A 27,214-nucleotide genomic window follows, 5' to 3' on the forward strand; every position below is an offset into this window, starting at 1 on the left:
CAAGTCTGCAGTGCCTGGCTCAAAAGAATGGGATAAGATGAAAGGACAGACTGAAGCATGGGGTTGTCATGAATTTGGGGGGCCTGTGATAGATAGAACTGGTGCAAAGATTATTCCATATATCTAATTTATTACAGTTCTAAGAAAAGCCTCTTATTCCTGCACCAGCCTCACCAAAGAGCATTCATACAAGTGGAAACAATAATCCCCTGCACACGCTCAAAGTGTATAGTTGAATAACAGTCAACATAAATCAACAGTCATCTTCGGTTCTGTTATTTTATTATTTTCTTTCTTCAGTAGATGAAGTCTCTTTACAGCCCAAATGTAATCATATTATTAACATACTTTTGGTTTGCCACAGCAAAACTGAAAATCCATTCCATATTCTTAGAAAATCCACATAAAGGTAATTTACATACAGAAGATCTGAAAAGTGTAGCATCCAACCATCAGTGGCAATCCTGAAAATCTGACATGGATCCGACTCCCTTGGATCCTTGTTGAAGTCTCAAGGCCTAGGTTAAAGCTTGACTGACAGACCTTTAATTTCACATAGCAACATATTTTGTTGTATATTGTTGATTTGTACTTTGACAAACCATCATAGATGTATTGGACTACTCTCAAGTCCTAGATAAAAAGCTTATGTTGTTTGCTTACAGAATTTAAGAGAGTGGCTTTCATTATTTTTCATGACTTCTGGTAGAATAGAAAAGGATTTGCACCCTAGTCTCACAGTGATTTGCCCCAGTCACAACCATTCAAAATAATGGGATTTTTTTTTGTTTTTTTATGATTTTTATTGATGGTTCACAGGATACAACTGCCAAAGGTAATATTCATCAAAGTTACTTTGCAACTTTAGTACATAAACAATTGGACTATGCAAACAGTCCCCAACTTCTCTCCAACCCCCAGCTCTTTTACATAGCTTCATAGACAATTTGATGGAACATAGCTGTATAAGGGCAAATCAGTCATTGACATCAAAGTACATTGCCATAGAGGACATCTAAACCCAGAGACCAACGACGTCTCAGACGGAGAAAGAAAGAACAGCGGCGCTCAAGGCGGTGACGGAGATATCACAAACTATTGCCACATTGTCCATTACAAAAAGAGACGGAAGCACATTTTCTGTTTTTTAAGTGCCAAATACAACAGACCTCTTAAAACATTGATTATCCCACTATGCAAGGCATTGGTGATTAGTAACTACTGGAACACTGAGAATTCTGAAAAGTAACACAAGTGAGCTGGTTGTATTTGTGTAATCAAGATTTTTATTGTGGGCATGGAAATGGAGAGTGAAGGTCTCCCTTGTGTAGGCTCATGACAGAACACCCAAAATAAACTGTACCAGCCTTTTATACAGTAAACGAGTTTACCCTAAAATGGCTCTGGTTTGGTTCATATGGTGGGAGCTGTAGAAATCAAAACCTTCTCAGGGGCTTCACTGATACACCTGGTCCTTTTAAACCAACAAAGAAGAGATTGACACAGAAGCTGTAATATAAAAGACATATTTTTATTTAACCTCTGAAGAGGGAAAAATGCATCATACAGTATTCTCAAATCACTGTATGAGACAGTTTCTAAGGAGTACAGAGAACAGGGGCCTTATATACCCACACAGGGGCTGAAACGAAGGCGGTACAAGTGCACATGAGAAGAGTTATGCACATAGATGGTCATACAGAAACTGCACAGTCAACAAGTAGGAGGAGTTAATAGTTTGCCAATGCTAGTAACACATCCTGACAGTTACATACTACTAACAGCTGCAAGGACAGCTGAAAACTCACTGGGCATGTGTAGAGGTGGAAGATGCTAAATATAGTTTGTTTCCAGGCAGATTACAAGAGCAGTCAACACTGAGGGGGGACAGAGCACATGGTGACCACGTGGCAGCACATGGCTAACTAAAATGGCTGCCAAGTACAAAATGGCTTTCAGCTCATGCTAAGAGATTAATGCAATCTTCAACAGGAGCAATCACTTTTTTGCCCATGACCATAGGTGGATAGAGGGCAACTGTTTTATTCTCTTTTTATCTGTTTTAATTATCTGTGTGTTTATATTTGTAATTTTATATCAGACACATTGTATTGTTATGTGGATGATTTGGATATGAATATTTTATAGAAATATTGATTGTTATGTGTGAGATGCACTTTTATGGCATTTTAGCTGAAATAAAGATATCATGATGAAATCACATTATAATAATAATTAGAAATAACATTAAAGCAAATCATAAGAGAGAATAGCGTATGTTTCAGAAACCCCCGGATACCAGGAGATTTTAGCATTCCAGAGTTGAACCAAAAAGAGATGTAGGATCCTCAGCAATTTCCTAATTGAAAAATGTACGACAGCAGTAACAACGAGGAACACAACACAACTGTGTACAATTCAAACAGCAGGCCCAGGTTATTTGTCAATCTGACATAGTCAAAAACCTCGATAAACGAAAAAGAGTCTCACAACACACGCAATCCCGGATGGCCTTACCCTACGGTGAACACAAGGTGCCACCCCAAAAAGGGCATGAGTGGCCAAAGCCCTGCCCAACAATCCTGGTTTGTTCAACAATGACTTGCCCCCTTATACACCCATTTGTGAGATGAGGGACAAAACAGCTGGATTGCGTGTGTAAATAATGTTGGGCCGATGAGTCGCTTAGTACTTTATCTAGAGATATCTATTTATAATTTTTATAAATCATGTCCACCACATGTTACTAAAACATTCCCTTATAGTGGTTGAAGATTAGTACACCAATCAACCTGTGGTTACTGTAAATTGCTCCAAATAATAAAGTTTCCTCTTTATTAGCCATTGCTCTCCAATTTCCCTCCAATATCAGATGGAATTTCACATGTGCTTTTAATTTTCAAAATTTTTATATCAAACAAGTAATAACTAAATTAGCCTGGCCCTTACCAACAGATGGTTTCTGAGATAATTATAATGTGTTGTATCTTCAGGGAAATGTTTCAATCAATGAACTAATATATTAAAAACACTTGAAGAAACAGACAGGAAAAAGAAACAAAGGAAACACAAAAACATGTTAGAGATGCATCACATATTATGTTATTTATTTATTTTGAGTTTTATATGGCGCTGGCTAGACCCGGAGATATCAGATCGCTTTACAGAGTATCAGCACAAAGCAAGTTACACAAAGTTACAAAACAATTACACAATGTTACACAATAGAAAAAAAAAACACGAGTTAAGGATATGAGAATACTCGAGGATGGCAATGAGAAGAAGCATGATGAGGCAACAAACAACAAGAGGAATAACAGTAAAAGCGGAGGTTAAGCGGCGGCAAGAAACAGCCTAAGGGGCAGGGGGAGAAAAAGTGGGAGCACAGAAAGGAAAGGGTAAGGAAAGCAGATAAGGTCAGGAAGGTGAGAGGGAAACAAAAACAGAAAACGCACCAGAGATGTCAACAAAAACAGAAAAACGAGGAGCAGGTCCGTAGCGAACGAGAGACAATCGCGATGTCGCCCAGCAGGAGACCAGCAGGGACGAAGGATGGGACAGGGATTGCTAAAATGGCGGATCAAGGGTAGGAGAGGCAGTGGAAGATAGTCCCAAAATGGGGGGGGGAGCATAAGGGTCCAAGTCCAGAAGCCGGGGGGCTCAGTCTGGAGGAAAAAGAAAAAAAAGAGCTGATTTCATGGAGAGGCACTAGATGGGAAAAGAGCCAGATAGTCAGGGGAGGGGGGGGGGGGGGCAGTCTATTTTAGAGTCGCAGCTGTGCCGTGTCCATGTGCAAATGTTCTGGGCAGCGGTGTCTGATCCGTTGTCGATAGGTCACGGGAGGAGCTGATACGGGCGCCAGGGCAGCAGACCAAGTGAACAGGAGCCAGCATGGGCACTTTTCCAGCACGCACGGGAGAGTGACAGGCTCAGAATGCCACGCAGAGCAGTGCAGATAGTTCTTACCTATGCTAAATCCCAAATCGTCCCAGTTGACTTGCAGGAGGCGCAGTAGGCGAGGTAACTGAAGGGCAAGGCAGCGGTAATCAAGCTCGGAGGCAGGGGGAGAGTCAGGAGGGTAGAACCTCCGCCCGTCTCCTCTGCGGACCTGCGGAGAGATCAGAGAGGCATCGGCAGTGTTGTAAAGGGTTCCGTCAAACGTTGGTCACCAAGGACTTCAGAGAGGAAGGTGGGGAGGAGGAAGATGAGCAGCGGAGTTGAGAGGGGAGCTGTGCCCAATGTCCGGCTGGGTAGGTGTTGGCTGCGGCGAGATACCTGGGCCAGACTCCCCTTTAGCTGAACAGAGCGGCTCCACCAGACATCGGCCATGCTGGTCCTGGGACTCCGCGGGAGAAAGCCTCAAGTGCAAATTCTGATGAGAATCTCATGCTCATAAGCGCAGGAATGGAGCATCGAGGACCGCAGTTGAGGACGGAAACCCAGGTGAGTAGGTTTATCTGCGGAGGAGGTGGGAATCCAGGGATTTTAGCCAAAAAGGATATGTCTGGCCTGGAGCCCCCGGCCGGAGCTCCTCACCAGGCGGCCATCTTGGATGCTTAAAGCAAAATATTTCTGAAATATAACATAATCTTAAATTCTACATCGGCATGAAGGACAACGGACAATTGCATTCAATCCACAGTATATTATAAGTGGAAATGTGTTTTACAATACATTAATATCTAAAATTAGAATTAGAACAAATCGAATTGCTATCTCAATACTTGATCAAGTGGTTAGCCTAGAATGTCAAGATTAAACCAAAAATTATTTCAACATTAAATGTTGGAGTAATGTATGCTTTTGGATAAAATGACAAATAACTCAACTCAACAATAACTAAATAGAAGCATAATTCATAGGTCAGATGTGAACATAAATCCATCATTCCTAATTATAGATTTACAGTAGATGTTCTGATTGCAAATAAGATGTTCTACCTAGGGCAGACGAAAAAGGAAAAAGAGGAAAATATAAAGGAATAAATTGTAAATGTAAGCTAACTACTGCAAATTATTAAAAAAGATGACTGCCTTCTGAGTCAGCAATAACTTTTCCAAGCAAATGGTGTGATAGCATTAGGCATGAACTGTAACAGTATTTGTCCAGTCTTTCCAAAAATATGGATCCCTTTTAATTAGTAACGGCCAGTGATAAAATACCAACCACGTGTCAGTGGGGGGGAGAGCGCCAGAAACTAGTTTATGCAAACTAGTTTTGTCCATAACCAACAACTAAGGCACCAAACAGAATTCTGATTCTCATCAGGATATCACTGTGGCTTCATATCAAAAATCATTAGCGGAAACCAAAGCAAGGCCTATGTAGATTCAATGTTAACCATTAAATTTTTTAAAAAAGCATCACAAACTATAATTGCAATTATAAATGTATATAAGCAAATTGAAACCATAAAATGTAGATCCTTAAAAAGAAGTGAAAAATGTGTCAATAGCCCAAACCTGGTAAAGAAAGTCTACAAGTAGGATTCAAATCTGTTGCTCATTAAACTTTGACGCAATGTACGCCAACACTGTGCTATAACTGTGCTCAGGCATGGTTTAATAATTTAACTGAAACATTCTAACATATATCAGTATATAAGTGGTTATACTTTTTAAGTGGACAATATGTCCTAACAACTGTCAGAAAGCTTCAAATCAATCTCTCTATATAATCACTGTTATAAATGTTTGTTGTACCAAGTTAGTTACTAAAACATTCAAAGAGCAAACTTACAGTTGAGCTCAGGTGCAAAATAAAGTCACAATTACCTGAAAATAATATTCCACTAATATTGAGTCTATGAGTCTTTCCAAATACCAAATAATAAAGTTCCCCGAATTACAACAGAGCAAAGTAGAAACCTATGTCACAAATGTCACAGAGAATATAAATGTTGCTGTTATTCACAGCAATTACACCAGGAGCGGCTGGTGACCTTTTAAAGTGGTGGGCCGAGCGAAGTGCCCCACCACCTCCCAAAAACACATGAACACATTTTTCCCTCCTACAAAAGCCCATAGTAAAAAAAACTCCCTCAAAACCACAAATAAAAGCAACCCCTCCCTCCCAAAAAAAGTACACAGTAATGCATTACACATTATATTAATTAAATAAAAATACATTGTACTTACCGACGGCTCCGCATCCTCCCCGCTGTCCGTTCCGAAGCCTGTGGAATGAAGAACCCCCTAACCAATCCAGACTCTGCTCTCATGCTGCATGAGAGCAGAACCAGTATTGGATGGAGCGGGTAGGCCTAAAGCTCCTTCAGGCCCTAGAGGCCTGTGTTTGGTCTCCACCCAGCTGTCTGGGACAGCTGGGTGGAGAGCTTCAAAGTGCACATGTCACTTTGGCCAAGCCAAGGCCACTGGCTAAAGTGACATGCGCACTTTGAGGTGCGTGGCCACCACTACTCCAGTCCTCCTGCTGCCAATCAGCAGCAGAGGACAGTCAGGACACGCCGTCCTGGCTCAGAGGCAGGCTGGTGGATGCGGCTCTCCTTCACACAAGTCCCACTCTCTTCCTCAAGTGTTTCTCCCATCTTTGTTTCACTAGTCTAATAGTTGACGCTGGATTTATTTTATGAACTAACACAAGTTATTATGTATTTAGAAAAAGCGGTAGTACAACTCATAAATTAATTTACCAAATAACATTTCAGTGGCTGCATCAGAAAACTCAAGCTGTTTGCGCTTGGTGAAATTATCGCATATGTATTGGCTATATTTGATGGGCCTTTGGTTTCCAAGAGACTGTATGTCAGGGTGTTGCTGTGTAGCCCTCATTCTGACCACATGATTTATCACCAGCAGTGACTCCTGTTCGTGAAAGCAACAACACTCAGGCAGATACAAAGGAACTGTTGGACAGCACCACCTATCGGAGCGAGGCAAGAGGCGATGTTGGTGCAGATGAAGGAACATCACCTCCTAGACAGTGCACTAAACTCATGAGTGCCTTGGAAGAATTCCAGGAAGATGTGTGTGGCAGTGCAGGTGAGAGTCATAAATATGTCACTGGTTCTGTTATAATTCCACAATATAATGCAAGGGACAACTGAAGTATATATAAACAAACCTTATTTTCGTTTGCAATCTGGTTATGACATCTCTAGTCACCTGCAATAACAAAATTATTATAATAAGGCAGTGCAGTCAAATTGTGGTGGAGAAGTAGATTTGCAGTTAGTCTGGGCTGCTTTTTATATGAAAATTAAAAGTCATTAGAAGAGAGGAGAAATCTATGCCTGTAAGTTTATTTATTATTCCACTGGAGTTCATTACACAAAAAAACAGAAACCTCTTTGCATGTTACCAAACATAAAAAATCCTAGCTATTTTTGGTGTTTTTGTTTTTACAATTCAGATTCTCTACTTTCTCTATGCAGCAACCATATTATCTCTTTCATAAGAAAGAGGCCTATGATTTAGGTTTTTTGTATAAGGAATAATGGCGTGACCATTTATTAATGTGTTATATGGAATAAAATACCCTCTGTGGTATGTTCAAAGATGAATGCACCTAAATAAGTAATTTATGCAACACACACAATAACAGGCAGCTTAGTATTTGGTGTTTTTATTACTGAACTCCTTCTCTAAACCTAACAGGAGTCGGCCCTGGTGGGTACTTACACATCACAGAAGCAGTCACTTTACCCAACTGCTTAGTTACAATCTTTTATTGCTCTCTAGACAAGTTACTATTATTTCTTTGGGCGTCTTTAGTAATGTGCATCGAGTTGCTATTTGACACCATATTTTTCATAATGTGCCTATAATGTCCATTTCAATTTATACTGAATATTATTACTATCCATGTCAATGGTACTAATTCAATTAACCTAACAAGCATCAGTCCTGTAGGTTGCATCTGGCTCACTGAAGCAGACACTCAAAAATTCTGCAAACTTAGGGCCAGATGTATGAAGCCAATTGACAATTTGCTAAATCACAGTGCCACAGACATCTTAGTGGCCCTTTAGTATGTACCAAACCCATTTTGCTATTCTGTAACAGGTTACTGAATCTCAAAATGGGTATAGAAATGCATAACTAACTATTATTTTGAAGGAGTGTGTTTAAGGTGTCCTTTCTAAATAATTGTTCGTAATGGCACATATAATGTTTTGCAACTGAAATCCAGTCACAAAGCATTGAAAAGATAGCAACTCCTGAGTTGAACTGCGCCAACTATTGGAATTTTGCTCAGAAAGAAGTTTAAGTCGTTGTAACTCATATACTCCATTTTAACCCCATGCTCCACTACAATGTTTTAAGTCTAGGAATTTTTTTTTTTTATACTTATTTATTTTCAATAAACTTCTACATTATACAGATTTTTTAAACCAACAGAAATGGACATTCATAAAATATAAAATGTAATAGAAATATACACCCCTTCATTTATTTGCCATATATTTGTAATAAGATAATGCTTCTTTGTGAATAAAAACTGTAACACCTTAATGGATATCTAAATGCTGCCAAGAGCAAAAGGGTCAAGAGCCCGCTGTTTTACCAAACAGTGAATAGAGACATTTCCTAAATATTTCAGCCTATAGGATAGAAATATTGGGTGCTCAAGAAAAACCTTTGGCAGCTATCACAGCCTTTATTAGAAGCTCCTTCAAAAGTGTAACAATCCAGAATGTACTAAAATAGACCTGTTAAAGAAAAAGTTGAAATTCCATAGTGCAAATACTATCACAGAACTTTGAAAATTCCAGTACTATTGAACTTTTTAGAGAAAAATGCCTTTGTTCAGCTAGAAGATTTTTAGAATCTGATAAGATTGTGGGCAACTGACAAGGGGGCTGTAGTCCCAAAAGGATCCTTCGCGATTTTCAGTCTGAAGTCTGTATCAACCTGGATGTAAATTCTCAACTTTCATTGATCCTTTTAGTACAAATTCAGGTCCTTCACAATGGTGCTGACATTCATATAAGGGCCATGGATCCTCAGTCAATCTATCTTAGCGACTAGATGTAGCTGATCACCCATTTGCGGGGCACCCATTTCCTTCTGTGCTAAAAGCATCCCTAGTTTTGCCAATTTTTCACCAGAGTAACCCTGAATTTTTTAATTGTGCACCATATGGCTCTTTCAGGCATGTGAATCAGTGTGAAATACCTGTTAATCTTGAGTAACAATCCTTGATGGGGAACAACCTTTACAACGCAACTTTTACAACGACTACCATTACAACGAAACTGTTACAACGCGAGTGCATTGACAACGCAGGACATTACAACGCAAGTCTTTACATCGACTTGCACTAGATGGCGTGCTAACATTAAAAATAGTGTAGTTTACTATCCCAACACCTTCCCTACTGTTACGTGGACTGGAGTTGGAATAGTAAATTACACTTTATAAATGTTAGCACGCCATCTAGTGCAAGTCGATGTAAAGATTTGCGTTGTAATGTCCTGCGTTGTCAATGCACTCGCGTTGTAAAACTTTCGTTGTAACAGCATGCGTTGTAACAACATGCGTTGTAACGTCATACATCCGTACGTGATTCATGTGAGAGCTATCATTATAAAGGGTAGCATGTTTTAGTTTTTGCTCAACATATTTCATCCCCCTTTAGTTTCTACAGTTTCCATTTTGTTGCAGCTATATGATTGGTAATTAATATTATATGGCCTGTACCCCATAGCGAATGGCGTTCTCTTATTAGAAACTTTAAAGGAGTGCGCATTTCTAGCTTCATCTTCCATCTTGTGCCGTTCACAGGGGATACGCCTCATTCTCCCTGCAAGCTCTGCCCGCTGCACTGGGTGTCTGAGCGGGCGATGTGCTACTACTTCTCCGAGGAGAAGAAGAACTGGGCTGAAGGACAAAAGTATTGCCAGAGGAGGAAAGCTGTCTTGGTGTCGCTGGATGACTCGCTCAAGAAGGTGAGTGATGGCACAACTTGCAGAAATCTCTAAAATGGCAAACCTCCATTTTCTTTCAAGAGCTTCACCAATTAAGGGTACGATGAGGCTGTATTGGTTCCATGGTAGGAAACATAATGACCAAACCTCAGACCTTTTTGTGCAGCAAAAGACAATATCCCACGCCCCACTGACTCAAATCCCTTTGAAATGGTGAATAGAAATGTGAGGATTTCACTGATGAACAATCTTGTGACTTAATATCCTTTGATGGAGTGTTTCTTCACATGCAAGTAATACCACACTGCACAGCAACTCTACACCAGCCCTATCTGCTTTGGGGGATGAGAGCACATTTTTAGACTGCCTTTTCTTTAAGACTCTAGCATACCACAGCTCGGCTCTGTGATTGATGGAGTGCCCTCTGGAGGGAAGAGAGGAAATGACGGCAAGGAAGATTGCAAAGAATGAAAAAAAAGACAAGCAGCAGTAATGAAAGGAGGCAAGAGAGGTGAGGAAGAGAAAAAAGAGCATAAGGAGAAAGAAAGAAAGAAAGAAAGAAAGAAAGAAAGAAAGAAAGAAAGAAAGAAAGAAAGACAAACAAACAAAGAAACAAAGAAAAGAAAGAAAGAGCTATTAGGAGTAAAGAAGGGAATTATAGGTCTGAAAGGAAGAAACAGGTGATAATACAGAAAATGAAATCAAAGAAGGGAGGAAAGTAAAGGACAAAGAAAAGTAAGGATAAGTGAACAGGCAAAAGGAGGAGTAGGAGAGTGAAAGTGACAGAAGGAAGTGATCAGATGCAGCGGCTAAACCACCTACTTTTCAAACCTGGTCTGGTTCTGACTTCCAGTTCTGACAATTGTGTCCCCCCGGATACACAATGGAAATGACACACATGGTATTATTTCCCAAACTTTCAAGGTCAAGACATCAGATTTACAGGCGTAAATATCCTATTTCTGATTTTCAGAATCAGTAACAGGGAGCATTTCCGCTTGCAAGTTCTACTCACAAATGCAATCAGTTTTCCAGTATGGCGGACTGTCACCAATGTGTTGGCCATGAAAAACACAGTGAACACCCACAAACCTGTAGTGTTGTGGCTATTCACAAATGTACTTTTACACATTTGGACCACCCCTACTGCAGCAATTGGATGGTCCTTTGCAGACACTTAACTGAAGCAACTATGATGGACCGGAAGTAAGCATGGAAACCCATGATTTGCATAGGCATCCAATCACACTGTTCTTGTGCAGACTGGTGCCCATCGTACACAGATGTCTGTGCGTTTGGTAATGTACACATTTTTGAGAATTAAGCCCTTTAAGTTCTTGCCTTCAGAATTGCATAGTACCTAAATTAAGGGGTGTGTTAAAACAATTGTACTAGAGAATAAAGAGTACGATTATATCACAACACTTTTTTGCATTTTCGTTATTTATCCCTTTGAAATTGAATTTATTCTGTGAAAGTGAAATGGGCAAAGTTCTAATGTTACTCCTTTATGCCTGTTATGGGTACTTTAGTGAGTTAATACCTGCACGCATTAATCAATTTTTGCCCAGGCTCTGTTTATTTCTTGAAAGTTCGACCTTTCCTCCCTGCACACCCAGACTGACAGCTACTCTGCAGTACACTGTCTGGGGCGGGTATCTGGGTGTCCAGACTCTGGATCGTCCTGAGTAAGAAAACTCCTAAAAAACGTGAAAGTCTGAAAAGTCAACTCTTTAAGATGGCGTCCCTCTGAAGACTTGTGATCACAAAGGAAGTGCTGGAGTAATGCCAGGCAGGGGTGTGGCATCTTACTTCCATTCGGAATCAACCTGTCCATTTCCATCTCTGCGCTGAGTTAACTTCATAATGTTCCTTTCAGTTCTATGTAGTGCAGAGAAGGTGACAAGTTGGCGCTTGACATAACATTGAAATACATAAATAGTCCAAGCACGTCCAGACCAGGTCATGCACCGGTGCTCCTATGTTACAACTTGGGAGTGCACATTGGTGTCCATGAGAATTAAAACATGTAAGGATAGAGACAAAGTTACCTTGCTGCCTTTTTACTAACTACAGATTCACTCTGCTGGGCGTTAAGTAGGGAAACTCACTACATTTATTGGCGCCACACTCTACTTGCGGAACATTAATGCCAGGAATATTTTTGTTGGACAGACTGGCAGCCATTTTGAATCTAATGTCGGTAACTACCATGAGGTCATGGGTTGTACACAGGGTATGAGTGATATGGCTGAATTATGCAGTGTGAGTGGAGAGGTGACACACACGAAGCAATGGCGGCAGCCACAAACAAAGGGCGGTGGGGCGGGTGTAGAGAGCGCGGGAGGGGGAGGACACACAGGTGTGGTGGTGTTTGAATATAAAAAAACATAACTTACCTTAAGGTGCCGGTCACCTCCCACTTCTTCTCTTCCTTGTCCCAGCAGATACTGGGACCACCATGTCACAGACTCCCATCCAATCCTGCGCTGCTCTTAGGTGAGCAGCGCAAGGGTTGGCCTAGCAGGCTTTAGACAGGTAGTCTGTGGGGGTTTCTCCAGCCCGGCTCTTCAATGCAGCTGGGCTGGAGAAACCTAAGTGCGCATGTGTGTTTTTGTCGGCCTGACACATCCTGCCAAGCACATGTGTGCACTTAGGGAGTGCACATAGCACTCCTCCTCCCTATGCCCCACCCCACCCCTCCCTGCACAAGCTGGCTCAGAGCTGGCTAATGAAAAATAAAACAATGCCAGAACAACGTTTTGTTTTGTATTTGCTGGCTGTGAGCCTGGCAGTGGGGGGAAGCTCCTCCGCCATTGCAGAGGAGCCGCCCCCGACAAGAAGTTATTAAAAGAATTAAAATACGCTGAATTTAGATTTTCCATAAAACATATCATTTCCACAGTGGATCCAGGTGTCTGCAAAACCTTGCAACAACATGGTCCTCACATCTGTCACGGGATAGTTTTGACACACGAAAGTTGCGTTGCTGAGGTTGGCGCAAACCTAGACCTTTAGTGGTCTCAAAGATTAGAATTATAAGAGGGAGCCGCAGTTCAAAGTTTCTCCTTCAGTGGCTTTATCCTGCTGTACATGGGCTCCTCAACGAGTGACACAAGTTCCTTAAATGCATTTATTGCCGGTTAAGAGCCCGCAGGTGCCATCTGCTTAGGGACCTCAGGCCACATTACCTGAAGTTTGAGCGGACGCTCACAGGATTTAAAACTTTTAGTTGTTGTTAGACCTGGCACCTTGGCGTGGGTCTCCCTTCCACTTTTTGCTGTTGCCTCATGTGTTTTTGCTGGTGTTAGATGCTTTGGGCACTGTGCCACTGCTATCCAATGCCACAGTGCTCCCTATTGTAAGTTGATGTATGGATTATTGATTCCATGATTGGCTGATTTGGTTTACTTGTCAGACCTTAGTACAGTGCACCAGGAGTGCCCAGAGCTGGTAATCCAAATGTTGCTAGTGGGCTTGCAGCACTGTTTGTGCCACCCACAGAAGCAGCCTGTTAAAGTGTGTCTAAGGCTTGCCATTGCAGAGCCTGTGTGCAGTCTGGTACTGCCATGCTGACTGGGCCAGTGCACCCACTTGCCAGTCTCTAAACCTTCCCTTTTCTTCATATCAGACACCCCTATGGTAGGCCCAAGGGCAGGGTGTATTGTAAGCATAAGGTAGGACATGCCCTGGTGTGTGTGGCATGTCTTAATAGTGAATTACAGCCATTTTCGTTTTTCACCATTGCAAGGCTACCTGTTCCCCATAGGCCAGAATGGGCTATTATTATTACATCTTATAATCCTAACTGACTCAGGGAACTAGGTAGTAATTTGAGTTTAGTATGCCTGAGCTCAGAATGACAAAATACATATTTTAGTGAAGTTGGTTTTAACATTCTGTGTTTGAAAATACCACTTTTAGAAAGTAGGTATTTTCTTGTCTAACCATCCAAGCCTGCCTCTGCTAGGTTGTGTATTCCTTGTCTGGAGTTTGAGTGACAGGGGCTGGTGGATTCTAGGAGACAGGGTGAGTCAGCACAGGGCTGAATAGAGAGATCTGCATGTAGATGGGTGGGAGGAGTTGCACCTGGGACCTGAATAGGGCTGTGCCGTCCCTCCACAGTGCTGGCTCCAACTCCTGTGGTGCGTCTGAAGTCTCTGCCCTGCACTGTGAAAGGAAAGAAGGAGTCATGTAAACAGAGTGCTCCAGGACTGACCAGAACTGGTTTGGACTAGGCAAAGGCCTCTCTGCCTTCAGAGAACAAAGAGAAACTGAGTACAAATATTAGGACCCAAACCCAAGAACTTTAGATCACTTTGGGAAACAAGAAGAAACCTTTGCTGAAGAGAGGAACCAGAGAGACTGAGCAGAGACTATCCCTAAGCTTGAGGGATGGGCCTGCAGTGGTTGCCTGGCTGCCAAAGAGAGGAGAAAGGAACTTTGTGTGTACTTTATTCAACTTGTGAAGAATCTCCAAGGGCTTCAGAAAAGAGCTTGCCTCCTGCTGAAGTCGCAGGGACAACAGACTTCACCAACCAGCTCCCCAAGAGTTCTTTGGAAGTGCATGCAGTTGTGCTGGGCTTTCTGAGGGACTGCGTGTCTCAAGGAGCTGGAAGCGTGAGTCACGAGCCAGAAACGTGACGCCGAACTGCCGCTGTCACTTCACAACGCAAAAGCGCCTCGCATCGCTGGAGAAGAGGATCGCATCAAGAAGAAGACGTCATCTTTGTTTCATCGCACCGGATCTTCATCGCATCACGGCGTTGCGGGCCGCATCGCCATGGAAGCGCAATAAGAAACCGACGCATCACCTCCCCTCGCAGAGAAGAACCGACCCATCCCCTATGCATCAGAAGGGACCCGACACATCACCGTTCTTGCATGTAAGGAACCGACGCATAACCTTCCCTGCACCACTTTCATTGTATAGCGTTACGCATCCTAAGGTACATTGAACTCAAAGTGTCGCATTTTACATCTTAAGAGAACTAAGCTATTTTCCACCATTTTTAAAGTACAGTATTGTGGATTTTTGTCATTTGTGGTCTTGTGTCTATATAAAGAATAATTATTTTTAATATACAACTTGTGTGGTGTCCATCTGTGGTGTTGTCACTGGGTTACTGTATGTGTTCACAAATGCTTTACACACTTCCTCTGAGATAAGCCTGTCTGCTCGTGCCAAGCTACCAATGGGGTGAGCAGGGGTTATTTTAGGAGTGTACCCCCTTACCCTGACTAGAAGCAAGGGTCCCTATTTGGTCAAAGGTACCTACCTCTGCCAACTAGAGACCCCCAGTTCTAACAGTTGTACTAATGAGGGCCTTAAAAATAAGTCAATTCAGCCACGCGAGCGGCCATTGGATACATTACCCCTTCCACACTATACCAGTAAAGGAGAAAATTCAGCTACTAGAGTTTACTCCATCTTTAGCATTTCCCCAAAAACCTGGAGGAATTTTACTTACTCATGAATCTAAATCGTCCTTATTTCATGAACTGTGGTAAGCACAGTGACATCTGACTGCCGACCCTCCTTTTCTTCCTTCTTAGGAGTTCATCTCAAACATGCTGTCCACCAAGAAGGGCTACTTCTGGCTCGGACTTCAGAAGAAGGAAGGGACGTGGACCTGGATGAGCGGAGCCGCCCTGCGCAAGGAATCGTAGGTCCCTTTCTACTTTCTATCACCTGCAGGGCACTGAACATGGAGAAAACTGTGGGGCTCGACTCTTATAGCCACTTGCATGCATAGGACGTGATTCACAAAGTGCCTCTGCACACATGGTGGAGGCCCCGCAGTTGTGAGGGAGTCTCTGCACTTGTGGGGGAGGCCCCACAGTTGTTGGGGAGTCTCTGCACTCGTGGTGGAGGACCCGCAGTCATGGGGGTGTCCGCACTCATGGCAGAGGACCCGTAGTCGTGGAGGAGTCTACGCGCGTGGGGAGGAGGCCCCACAGTGAGAATGCTCACTGCAGAGACTCCGCCCCATGTGCGGGACCCCGCCATGACTGCGGGCTTCAACCATGTGTGTGGAGGCCCTTTGTGAATCAGGTCCATAGATTCTGCTCACTTTTGCAAATGGAATGTTTCAAAAGTGCAAATCTTGACTTGGTATAAAACCAGAAATTGCACCCCTAAAGTGATTTACACGTGGCTAATGTTTAACCAGTATGGCGCAGTGTTAAACATGTTTAAATCCTACCCCTGGGGCAGGAAGAAGATCAGGGATGGGATACCAGGCAGGGAAAGTTTAAAAAATACACTCAAATTTGTGAGTTTGTAGTTGTTCATAAACGAATTTCATATCCATTCCCCACACTGAAAACGGTTGGACGTGTATTGTTGTCAAGGGCAGGTGTGAACCAGAATCGAAATGGTTTGGGATATCCCCAAAGAGGTGGGGGTGCAGATAACAAGATTTCTCACTGCAGAGAAAAAAACACAAAGGACAAAAAGAGTGCCACTGCAGAACCCCAAAAGCATTTTTGCATGGGCCACTGTAACCTGTGCAAAATTGCACCTGCGGAAAGCCCTTTGCATAGACGCGTATAGCATTCCACAAAGGGTTTTCAGGAGTACCCCTGAAAACCGACTACTGTTTTAAAATTCAGAAATCAGTATATACAGGGTGCTAGTAAATCTGTAAGTGCATATTTCCAATTTTTAAAATGAATAATGCTCTAAGTTTGGCTGAATTAGAAAAATGAAAGTATGGAATCGAACATAAAAGAAATGCCCATGCTCTGACTGCCTGGCACTGCCAGCCTGTGTGACTTAATCTCTCATGTAGGCATTTCTGCCCTCCCCCCTCTGGCAGCAAAGGTCAAAGGTGCTCAAGGCTATTGTAAAAGTCAATGCAACACAGGTCTTCCATGCAGTTTTAAGGACACTCTTGGGGGTTCTTTCTTTATTTGTGCGTGGTACAGTGGTTGCCCTTCTTGCGACCTTGACCGAGCTCAGACACATATTAGATCAAGGGGGGAGCAGCTTTGATCCATCTGGAAAGAAGTGCTGAATTTGAGATAATATCACATTATACATTCATCAATTGACTTCATCAACTATACCTTCCCGATAATGTCTTATCTGTATGACTTCTTTGTAAGTCTGGTGTCAGATAAGACCTTTGACTTTACTAAAAATATACACTGACATGTATCGGCCTTCAACTCACTTCATCCATTGTCTGTTATTCTGTGATTCAGATTTTTATTCCACCCATTACATTACAGAATAAAGCTTGGGGCAGAGGGTCAGCTCACTTCAGCCGTTCGCTAGCTTCACTATATGTATGTAAGTATGTATGTAAGGATGTGTATGGTATTTCTATAGCATAAGCCTTACCTAAAGGGAATGGAGAGCTGCTCTGTGATTGAAGCCTGTCTGCTCATTCACAAGGATCACTTCCATACAAAGTAGTTCCTTCGAGTCAGGGGTTAGTAGGTGATTGTGATCTTCTGAAGGCCAAAACTAGTTTTCCTTTCCTCTTTTTTTAATATTGGCAAGGATCCAGAAGTCCAAAAATCAAGATTTTCAAAAATTATGAGAAAACAAAACAAGCATTGACAAATCCACATACCTGGCAGCCAATACCAAATTAATTGGCTGTGCCAGTGCTTTTTTTTTGGGGTACTATTTAGACCGTACAAGTACACATGCCTCCTTTCGGATCCTTGCGCAAGCCTCTCAACTTGTGAAGTCCTACAGATCCTCTCTAACCCCACCCCCCTTGTCAGTCTTTACCTCCCTCCACAGGCAGTTTCAATCCGCTGCTTTGGTTGGGAAACAGCCATAACATCGAATGCGTTACAGCGCATGTTTTTACAACGCGGTCAGATTTAAATGCATGTGCCATGTTATTTTGGGTGGTAATACAGTGTCCTGTAAATACTGCTACCAGGAGGAGTGGTACGTACTAGGTGCAGCGTGGCTTCCTCATTGCGAGTTCCACACCCTAAAAGTGAGATAACAAGGTATTACCATGGGCTTCCATCAGTTCTGAGTTGTGACACTGGGGATGCATCTGGTTTCCCAGCAAGAATTTCCACCAGGTTAAACCTACCTGAAATCCTTACAGCTACAACACCATTGGGTGCAGTAATTAACAAATAGCCCATTTTTATGCTAGAATTATTTCCGGCTGTTTTTAGGTCTCACCTGGCTAAAGCAGCGCATGCGCTGCTTTCGCCATTGCGAGTACCTTTTGGAATCAATTCTGCCGAGGGCTTTCACGGCCGCTTGTTTTTTTTTACAATCGCGATCGCTTTCACTTTCACAAACCTTTTACCCTGTCATACATGTGAGGGAAACTCTGCTAACCAATCTTTTCCCACAAGCTGTGCTGAGAAACCTTATTCAATGAGTAAAGGTGGCAAACAATATGAGGAGGAGCTTGCTAGCCTCCGTAAAGTGCTTTGAAGCCTTGTCAGGGAAAGTAAGCGAGATATGAATGCAACGCAAGTACAATATAGTTGAGATGCATAGTGTTTACGAAGCGACTGCCTCGCAGGAGCAGGCAAAGCTTGTTAGTGGCTGGCAGTGTTTAGAAGTGGTTAGTAGTGGAAGGCAGTCAGTGGTGTGTAACATCCCCTCTCTAGTTCATGTGCTGGCGGTTGGCTGGCGGTGTTTAGACGTGTTTACTAGTAGCAGGCAGCGGTGTGTCCAAGCTGCTCCCTTTTTCCTGTGCTTGTGAGTTGCTGGCACTGTTTAGAAGCGGTCACCAGTGGCAGGCAGGCAGTGATGTGTCCCAGCTGCTCCCTGGTTTCTGTACTCGTTAGTGGCTGGCAGTGTTAGAAGCTGTTACCAGTGGCAGGCAGTGGTGTATCCCAGCTGCTCCCTAGTTCCTGTGCTTCTGGTTGGCTGGCAGTGTTTAGAAGTGGTTACTAGAGGCGGGCAGTGGTGTGTCCCAGTTGCTCCCTAGTTTAGTTAAGCCGGCCCCCTGGCACAGTTACAAAGTGTCCTTGGCTACTAGCAACCCGCTTGGTATTTACGCTTTTTTTTTGCCAGCATCACAACCACAACCCCCAGTGCTTATATAGAATGTCGCTTGCCCTGCCCGTTCAGGTGTTCCAGAGGAATGGTTTAATTAGGATCGAACAAATTGATCCCGGGTAATCCCAGAGCTGTAGTAAGCTGTCCGTCAGAGGGGGCAGGGGCACGGATGGTAAAACAAGGGCTCTTTCTGCACAGCGCTAATTACCTGTGCTATAAAAGAGACCACCAGCACCGGACCAGGGCTGGGGTGGAGACGGAGGGGGCATAACTACCTTAGGGAATAACTCTTACTAGCATAAACCATCATATGCGAACCAACCTCATAATCATGAATCACATTTAGAGGTATCAACACAGGGTGCGTAAATCATTCTACAGAGATCACATTTCCTAGCACCCAAAATCACAGTAGGGCCTGGCGCCCTATAACTCTAGCAATCCCCCCTGGCCAACTGGCCATCTCAGAAAGGGGCTCAAATGCCCTATGTCCCCAAAGTCAAGGCGCGCTGCCAAGGCAGCGAAGGTCAAGGTGCGCACTTCAGCACAGACCTAAACGTTGCAGCTGCCCACTACTTGCTGGGCAGCTGGGAATATTAGAATGAGGGCCTAAACGGTGCAGCTGGCACTAATTGCTGCGCAGCTGTAAATACTCAAATGCGGCCTGGGCTTTCAGTAGCCCTTAAGACAAATGTACCAAACGTTGGAGCCACTTAGGCTCTAAAAAGGATGGGAGCAAACGTGGGAAAGAATGCGGGCTCCTCTGGCCCCTTTTAAAGTAGATATGCCCCCAGCATTGGAGCCATCTGGCTCTGAAAAGAAGCATGTCCCCTTCGTAGGAGCCACACAGGGCTCTGAAAACAATTAGCCAAAAGTTGGAGCCACGTAGGCTCAGGAAGCAACTGCGCCCCCTTGGTGCGCACTGGCTCCGTAAATGAATATCTCCCCCAAGCGTTGGAGCCTCTCAGGGCTCTAGAACAATAATGGCACCCTCACGTTGGAGCGGCCCGCTACGGCGGGCCCGCTCTAGACTAAGGAATCCAGCGTTGTGCCTGACAAGGGAGCGGCCCGCAACGGCGGGTCCGCTCAGCGATTAAACAAAGGGTGGACAACATTGAGCCCACTCCTACCGGCTCTCGGTGCGCGTACTCCTTTTCACCCGGTCCCTCTCCTAGGGGCCGGGACTTCTCACAGGCGGTGGGGCAGGCTTGCTCCGACCGCCTCTCTTCACTTGTGTTCTCTCTGGGTGCGGGGCTTCCCTCAGCCACACGGGAGCCCCGCGCAGTTTCGGCAGCATCCTCGGAGGCGGGGTGGGCTCCCGCCTGCCTCCAACACCTCCCTACGTCGCCGGGGCTCCCAACCGCTCACGGGAGCCCCGCGCAGATTCAAGACGCTGGCGCCACTTCCCGCCCGGCTGCAGGCTCCGCCCCCGTCACGGGCCTGACTTCCGGTTTGGCCGAATGGGGCCGCAGCGGTGATTTCTGGCCAGTAACGCGGGGTGGGCTCCCGCATTCAAATTAATAAAATAAAGATGCGGCAATGAGGGGTAGGCTCCCTCCTAATTAAAAGTGTAAAGCGGGGTGGGCACCTGCTTCTGCTGACATCACGGGGGAATCCCTATGATGGAGATTCCCTCTACACAGACGGCAGCCCAGCGCTGCGGAGCTCCAGCGCTCCTCTGACTCAAAATAAAGCAATATAGCGCTCCCTGGGTGCTAGAAGCAAGAAGAAGCAATAAAGCGCTCACCAGGCGCTAGAAGTAAAGTCCTTGAAGTCCTTTAGGGATAAAGAAATGGAGCAACAAAAGCTCCCAGCAAAGAAAAGTCCTCTAGGCATCCAGGGACACGGCAGGGCCCAGGGAGGCATGCCTTCCCCTGAGCCCCAGCAGCAGCACGCCCCTGGTAGATTCAAATCCAGAACAAAAACATTTACTTGGGGTCACAACCCCTTATTTATACAGCTAAATCCTTTGTTTTACAACTGTAGGGCAAGGGGAGAACCAGATACAACTGGTTCAGGAGCACTTGAGCACTTTGTTTTGCTCAGCCCCTCTCTTCTATTCACCGGACAGGCCAGGGACATCAGACGCACCACGGGGGGTGGAGCCACCATTGTGGAGGGAAGGCCCAGCCCTATTCAGGTCCCAGGTGCAACTCCTCCCTCCCATCTAGCTGCTGATCTCCCTATTCACCACTGGGCTGACTCACCCTGGATCCTGGGATTCCCCAGCCCTGTCACTCAAACTCCATACAGGCAATTCACATCATACAGCACACAGAGATGCCAACTTCTAGAAATGGCACTTCTCTTATAGTTATAATAAATCCGCGCACATCATTGCGCAGCATTTATTCTTACGAGTTCGCACATACTAAACTTGACCCTGCACTTCTCTCACATCCGGAATTACCATGGACACACATATCCCCCATGCATTCCTATGGGAGGGCAGGCCTATCTCACCACATGCACTCAGAGAGAACACACACTTTACACTGGGCCACAGTGGTAAAGTGCGCAGAGGCCAAAAATCACTACCAATATGCTTAATGCAAAAATTTCAGGGGTGAACCTGCCAGAAGGGCCAAGTCCAACAAATTATATGAGATAGATGCTCCTATTTTACACTTAGAGCTAGAAAAACAGTTGCAGGTGTTTTTTTGGGAGTAAACCTATCACTCTTCCGTATTACAGCCTCAACGTTTGAAAAAAAAGTATTCGTCGCCTATTCAGGATATGTATCACTTTAAGAATGTTTACTGTCATGGCTCGTGGTAAATACTTCACCAGGATAGCTTAAATACAAATGTATAATTAATTTATGTGAAACATAAGTAGCCCATATTTAAATATATCAGGCCCTTTGTTATGTCATAGGAGTGATGTATTTTAATGTGAAATAGTTTTGCAATACTTATGTACTAAGTGCAGTTGAAGCTCAGTACATCTTGGGCATATCAGGACAGGAGAAAATAAGTTATGCAGAATTATATCATTTTTCATATGCCAGCACATGAAGGGACGGATTTACTAAGTTTTTGATTAGTACTTGTGACACGCATACCTGTGCTTTGCGCCAAGTAGTATTTGCAATCTTGCACACTATTGGAATTAGGGTGTTTTCTTACACCTTTTTCAGTACCAAATCATGCTTGTGCCTTGCTGCATGATAAATGTTTAGGTCGAGCATTCAAGACCTCTCGTAGATACATTAGTATGTACTTTAGTATATATACTTTAGTACATACTTTAGTATATACATATATGTGTATGTACTTTGTGGGCACTGGAGATCATCTCTAGGACTTGTCTGCTTCGCTTAGGGACTTTTTTTTTCTGTTCAACTGCCTGTATTTAACTGTCTTGATAGAAAACGACCAGCAGAGGTCAGTAAAAACAGAATTGCTTTCTGCTGAGGGACTTTCTTTTTTTAAATTTTTCTGGCAATTGCCTCTATTTAACTTTCTTGATAGAAAACGACCAGCAGAGGTCAGTAAAATACCAGAATCACTTTAGCATTCTCTAGACCCCAGTCCATAAAAATTGTCTTCGACAAGCACCTGTAGACAATAATATTTTTTTCAAATCTTGTATTTTCAGTGAAAAGACAACCAAAGGCCCTGCTTTTATATAAAAACAGAGCTTTGGACTATACCATTTCCCGCTGAAAGGCAATATTTCTCTCCATGTGTTCCCATACCTGGCGTGTCATGCAGTTTGGTGCTTACTTTCCCTCCATGTTAAAGAACAGTAGATGTTTCAGCACCCAGGCTAATGTGCTGCATAGCTAAATACATATAAGGTCCCAAAGGCGAGATCAATTGCATTGCAAATGCTTGTTCTACTCTCAGGGAAGGCCCTATCCGGGTGCACCAGTCCCATTGACAGGTGGGAGGGATGCAGAGTGGTGAATGGGTGCATGAACAGAAGAACTAACAGAACTGATCTGACTTGTATGAAGCATATGCTTGAAAAGCTGGCAGAGGCTCTCCGATAACTGCTCGTGCCAGGATACTCTCGAGTAATTGGAGGCGCTGTAAAACCTTTTATAACATAACATAAAGAGCATGAGGATGCTTCAGGCTGTCCCATAATTATGGGGTTCATTGGGATCAGTCCAATCTCCTAAATTATAAATACTGTGTAAGGAGCCGCTCCACTTCAGGAAATAAGGGTTACGTCATTGTGGAGACAAATGCTGAACTCACTGTAGGCAGTGGGAGGCTGAAATTCGCACTGGCAAACCCAGGCATTCAGAGAATGTGTGAGGGGGTAGAGTCAATAAACTTAACAAATATGTGCTGAAGGGAAAGAGAAAGAAGCATTGGCAGAGCCAATAGATCTCAACTTGTTGGCATTTTGCCCTTGGCAATGTTTTTGCCAATCTTGTACAGTATCAGTAAAAGGTATTTGCAAATGATGTAAATCTGTGGGGGAAACGTGCTATGACATGTTACTCCTGGAGGCTGCGTCATTCTGCTGGTGTATACTGGCATGACGCGTATGCATGTGCAAGCGACACTACGCATGCATCTGCCAGCGGAATGACGCTAAAACCATTGACTTCTTTCTATATACTGATCAATGACAGTGAACGCTACTTGGATTGGAAAATGCAATTTATTTAAAGCACAAAAGTACCTTATGGTAGGCGAAGCAGCCTAGCAGTAAATAGCAGCTGCCGGCCCACAAAAATAAGTTAATTAAATATTATAAATATGCATGAAGGATGGGCGCGCAATGGATAAGTGGAGGTAGGAGAAGTGGGTAGATAAAATAAAACTGAGTGGATAGGATAAAAGAAGCACACAAGTGAGGGTGCAACAGGAAGCTGGAAGTGAGAAGTCAGTGGCGGCTCCTCTGGTAGGGCGGAGGAGCGTCACCCCACTGAAAAAAAGGAAAAATACAATGATAATAGCTACTGGTATTATCATTTTATTTTTCCTATATACGTAAGTGGCTCTCGGCGAGGTGGGGCTGGTGGAGTAGGGATAGGAGTGGTTTTCACTCCGTATGTGCGCAGGAGTCTGCTTGGCCAGCACTCTCGGGCCGCCTCAAGCAGTCCTGCGCACTTTGAATGTCCCCCAAAAGGCTGCATTACACAGCCTGGTGAGGAACATGCCAACCCTGGTAGTCCCCATCTGAGAGCCGATCCATGGCGCTCAGACCAATCACAATGCTGCATTGCAGTATTGTGATTGGTTATGGGGAGGCTGGGAGGGCGGGTGCTCCCTGCTGCTGGCCAGGAGTGCAGGAAGATGTCGGAGGGATGGAGGACGAAGCTTGGAGGCGGCTGCTGTTTCTGCTAAGTGTTTTTTTGTTTTGTTTAGGTTTTCTTTAGTAAGTGTTTTTTTTTGTTTTGGCTTTCTTTTTTTCCCACTGGCCCCAGCCTCACCACCTGGATCCGATAGCAGTCGCTACTGTGAGAAGCATAGGAGACAGGGCTACACATTAGGGAGAGAGCAACATGGAGCATAGGGCTGGGGGCGATAAGGAGACAAAGCCGCACACTAGGGAGAGAGCAATGTGGGGCGGGAGACAAGAAGGAGACATAGTAGCACACTAGGGAGACAGCAACACGGAGCATGGAGTAGAAGGCGAGACGCACAGGAGACAGAGCTCACACAAGGAAGACAGCAAAACAGAGCATGGGGCGGGAGGTGAGACCCATAGGAGACAGACCTCACACTAGGGAAACAGCAACATGGAGAATGGTGGGGGAGAAGCACATGGTGGGTCAACAAGCTCAAAAGAAGCACACGAAGGAGAGGGCTAGAAAACACACTCACTTTTTCAAAGTGCTTAACTAAAAAGAAAAAAAAATGTTCTCTAAGTAGTTCCTTAAATTGTGAGCCATGAAGGAAACAAATCATCAAATCAAAAGGATGATTAAGAGATAATGCTTCAGGGGAAGGATAAACACAAGATGGACAAGTGAATTAATGGTAAGCAGTGGGCAGGCTGTAAGCCCACAATAGGCTTTTTGCAGAAAGACAGCTACAGTTATCTGGCGGCAAGACCTAAACATGGCAGATCCAGCATCTAGCGGCATCTATATTACCTCCTCATCCGTCTTCCTGGATACAGTCCTTACGCATGAGATACTTCTCCTTTCTGGCCGAACCAATTCCCTAGCTGAAACCCCAAAAGTTCCCCCAAGATGGCCCCCGTTACCCACGAGCCATCATAAAAGGGAGGAACAAACAAAGCACTTCCTGTTTTTTTCTTTCTGGGATGTACCGTATTCTTGCTCTTGGCTGCAGCTTTGGTACGTATATGTTTTGTTTTTAATGTTTTAGTTGTTTTTTTGTTATGCCGTTTGCTCTGCTATACCGGCAGGGCTTTGTTTCAATGATTTCACGCTCGCGCTTCGGCGTGGCGTGTTTTGGCGCCCAGTGGGGTCCTGCTTTAGAGGGCTGTTGGGGGCTTTGTGCTCTTCTGCACACTAGGCTCTGTGTCCCCGGCCCTGGGTGCTCGGCTTTAGTAGGTGGGGTCCGGGGACACCTGCTTTCTCGTTCTTTGCCCATATCGCTCTGCAGAAGGTGGGCGGTGCGCGAGGTTCTCCTGCTTTAGCGGGCGTTTTTTTGATCTTGCCTCTTGCTAGGACTTGCAGAGCGGTCCTTTTGGGAGACGGATGATGTTGCGTTTTGCCAGGATTTTTCCCCCCGTGTGACGAATGGGGATTAAATGGGGCTGGCTCTTCCCTCCGGTTGTCCTCTACGGTCGTTTACCATGTGACCTTAGATCATAGGTCACCTCAGGCGCGCAACACCCATTGGACTCACCGGGCTTCAGCCCCCCCCCCGTCATGTGTGTCAGCCCGGCTGAGACAGCCTCGCGGCTGGCGTCCGTCTAATTGCAGCCGGACCCGAGTACTTCACAGGTCTTTAAAAGACCATTTACTCGTTAATGAGGCTTTTGTTGTGTTTTCACCCCTTCTTACAGCCACTCTGCCTATGGCTGGAAGACTTAGCCCCCCCAAAATCTTTTTCAGCCCCCCCCGAAATTTGGCTCTAGTTGCCCGCCTGGGTCACCTATATATAGCCGGTAGTTGCTTGTGCCTTCTCCGTGTTACGGCATCCAGGGAGGTTAGTCTGGTTGGTGCTTGCATACTATGGATCCTGGTGAGGCGGTTGCTGGTCCTTTGGTGCAGCCTTCTTTGCTGTCCCTGCAACACTTGATTGAAGCTGCGGTTGAGGCGGGTCTTAAGGCCTAAAAGTTCCAGGCAAGAGCTCGTGAAGCCTGAGGGTGATCCTTAGGAGGAGTATAGGCGGGGGCAGTAAGTTCAAGGTCTCGAGCTGGCAGATCTTTTACAGCACGTTCGGAAAAACTTGAGTCTCCCTGCCACTTGTGCGTCTGCTGATGACGATGATTTTTTGGTAAATTATCAGCAGGCGGAGCCTGAAAATATGCCTTTACATAAAGCGATCTGGAGAGTGCTGCCGCACGAGTGGAAGGTAGTGGATAAATCGGCCTTCCCTCAGTTTCTGTCCCGCTGTTCTCTGGTAGATAAGTTTGCTGAGGAATTTCCATTGCTGGTTAAGGTGGATAATCTCATGGCTGCCATGTCCACTCAGGGGAATGTGGTTTCTGAGGACGCTTCCCCCCCCTCATGCAGTGGAAAAGAAGGTGGATGGTGCAGTTAAACGGTGTTATGCTGCCGCCAATTTTTTCTGTTTGTGCGAACACATACACACTTATAGTGTGTAGTCTTTTCTAAAGGACTTTCAGGCCTTGTCAGATCATATGTCTGAGGGTTCTGATTGTTTGGATCTGCTGGCACTGATGGAACAACAGGTTCGCTTTTCGTCTGCTGTGTCCTTCGACAGCTTGTGTGCTTCTGCGGCTACTTCTGGGGCAGCTGTTGCTGCTCGTAGACATCTTTGGATGCGCAACTGGAAAACTGATGCAGTTCAGAAGGCTGTTTTGATGAGGCTGTCCTTTGAGGGTCCAAGCTGTTTGGACAGCAGCTTGAGGAGATGGTCAGGAAATCGGTGGAGAACAAGAAATTGTTGGCACTAGCGAGACCCTTTCCAAGGGGCAGGGGTTTTGCATTTAAGAAGGCTTTTCAGACTGGCTCTGCGAAGGGGCCTGCCCAGCCCTTTCGTGGTTGGGGTTGTGGGCGGGGCACCCCGTATCTAGACAAATCCCAGTTCCAGTGTTCCTCCTAAGCTGCCAACACCCAGCCTCCCAAAGCATGACTGAGGGCATGCCTCTCCAGTGGGAGGGCGCCTTCTGGATCTTCAGGACCAGTGGCAGAAGGACGTTTTGCATGCCTGGCCTTGCAGGTCATGTCCGATGGGTATCGCTTGGAGTTTGCGGAAAGTCCG

The 27,214-nt window shown here is 44.7% G+C and overlaps 1 protein-coding gene across 2 annotated transcripts in view; it reads left to right on the forward strand.

Moving 5' to 3' along the window:
• LOC146812992 (killer cell lectin-like receptor subfamily F member 1) overlaps window positions 1–27,214 on the forward strand; it is a 146,569-nt gene that overhangs the window by 54,114 nt on the left and 65,241 nt on the right. For both annotated transcript variants that reach the window (XM_085614662.1, XM_085614663.1), the window contains 3 exons: window positions 6,816–7,001; window positions 9,747–9,910; window positions 15,446–15,555. In XM_085614662.1, the coding sequence (XP_085470788.1) occupies window positions 6,816–7,001; window positions 9,747–9,910; window positions 15,446–15,555 (460 nt within the window). The remainder of the gene's footprint in view (window positions 1–6,815; window positions 7,002–9,746; window positions 9,911–15,445; window positions 15,556–27,214) is intronic.

This window comes from Triturus cristatus, chromosome 7, assembly GCF_964204655.1.
Source record: "Triturus cristatus chromosome 7, aTriCri1.1, whole genome shotgun sequence".
Classification (NCBI taxonomy): domain Eukaryota; kingdom Metazoa; phylum Chordata; class Amphibia; order Caudata; family Salamandridae; genus Triturus; species Triturus cristatus.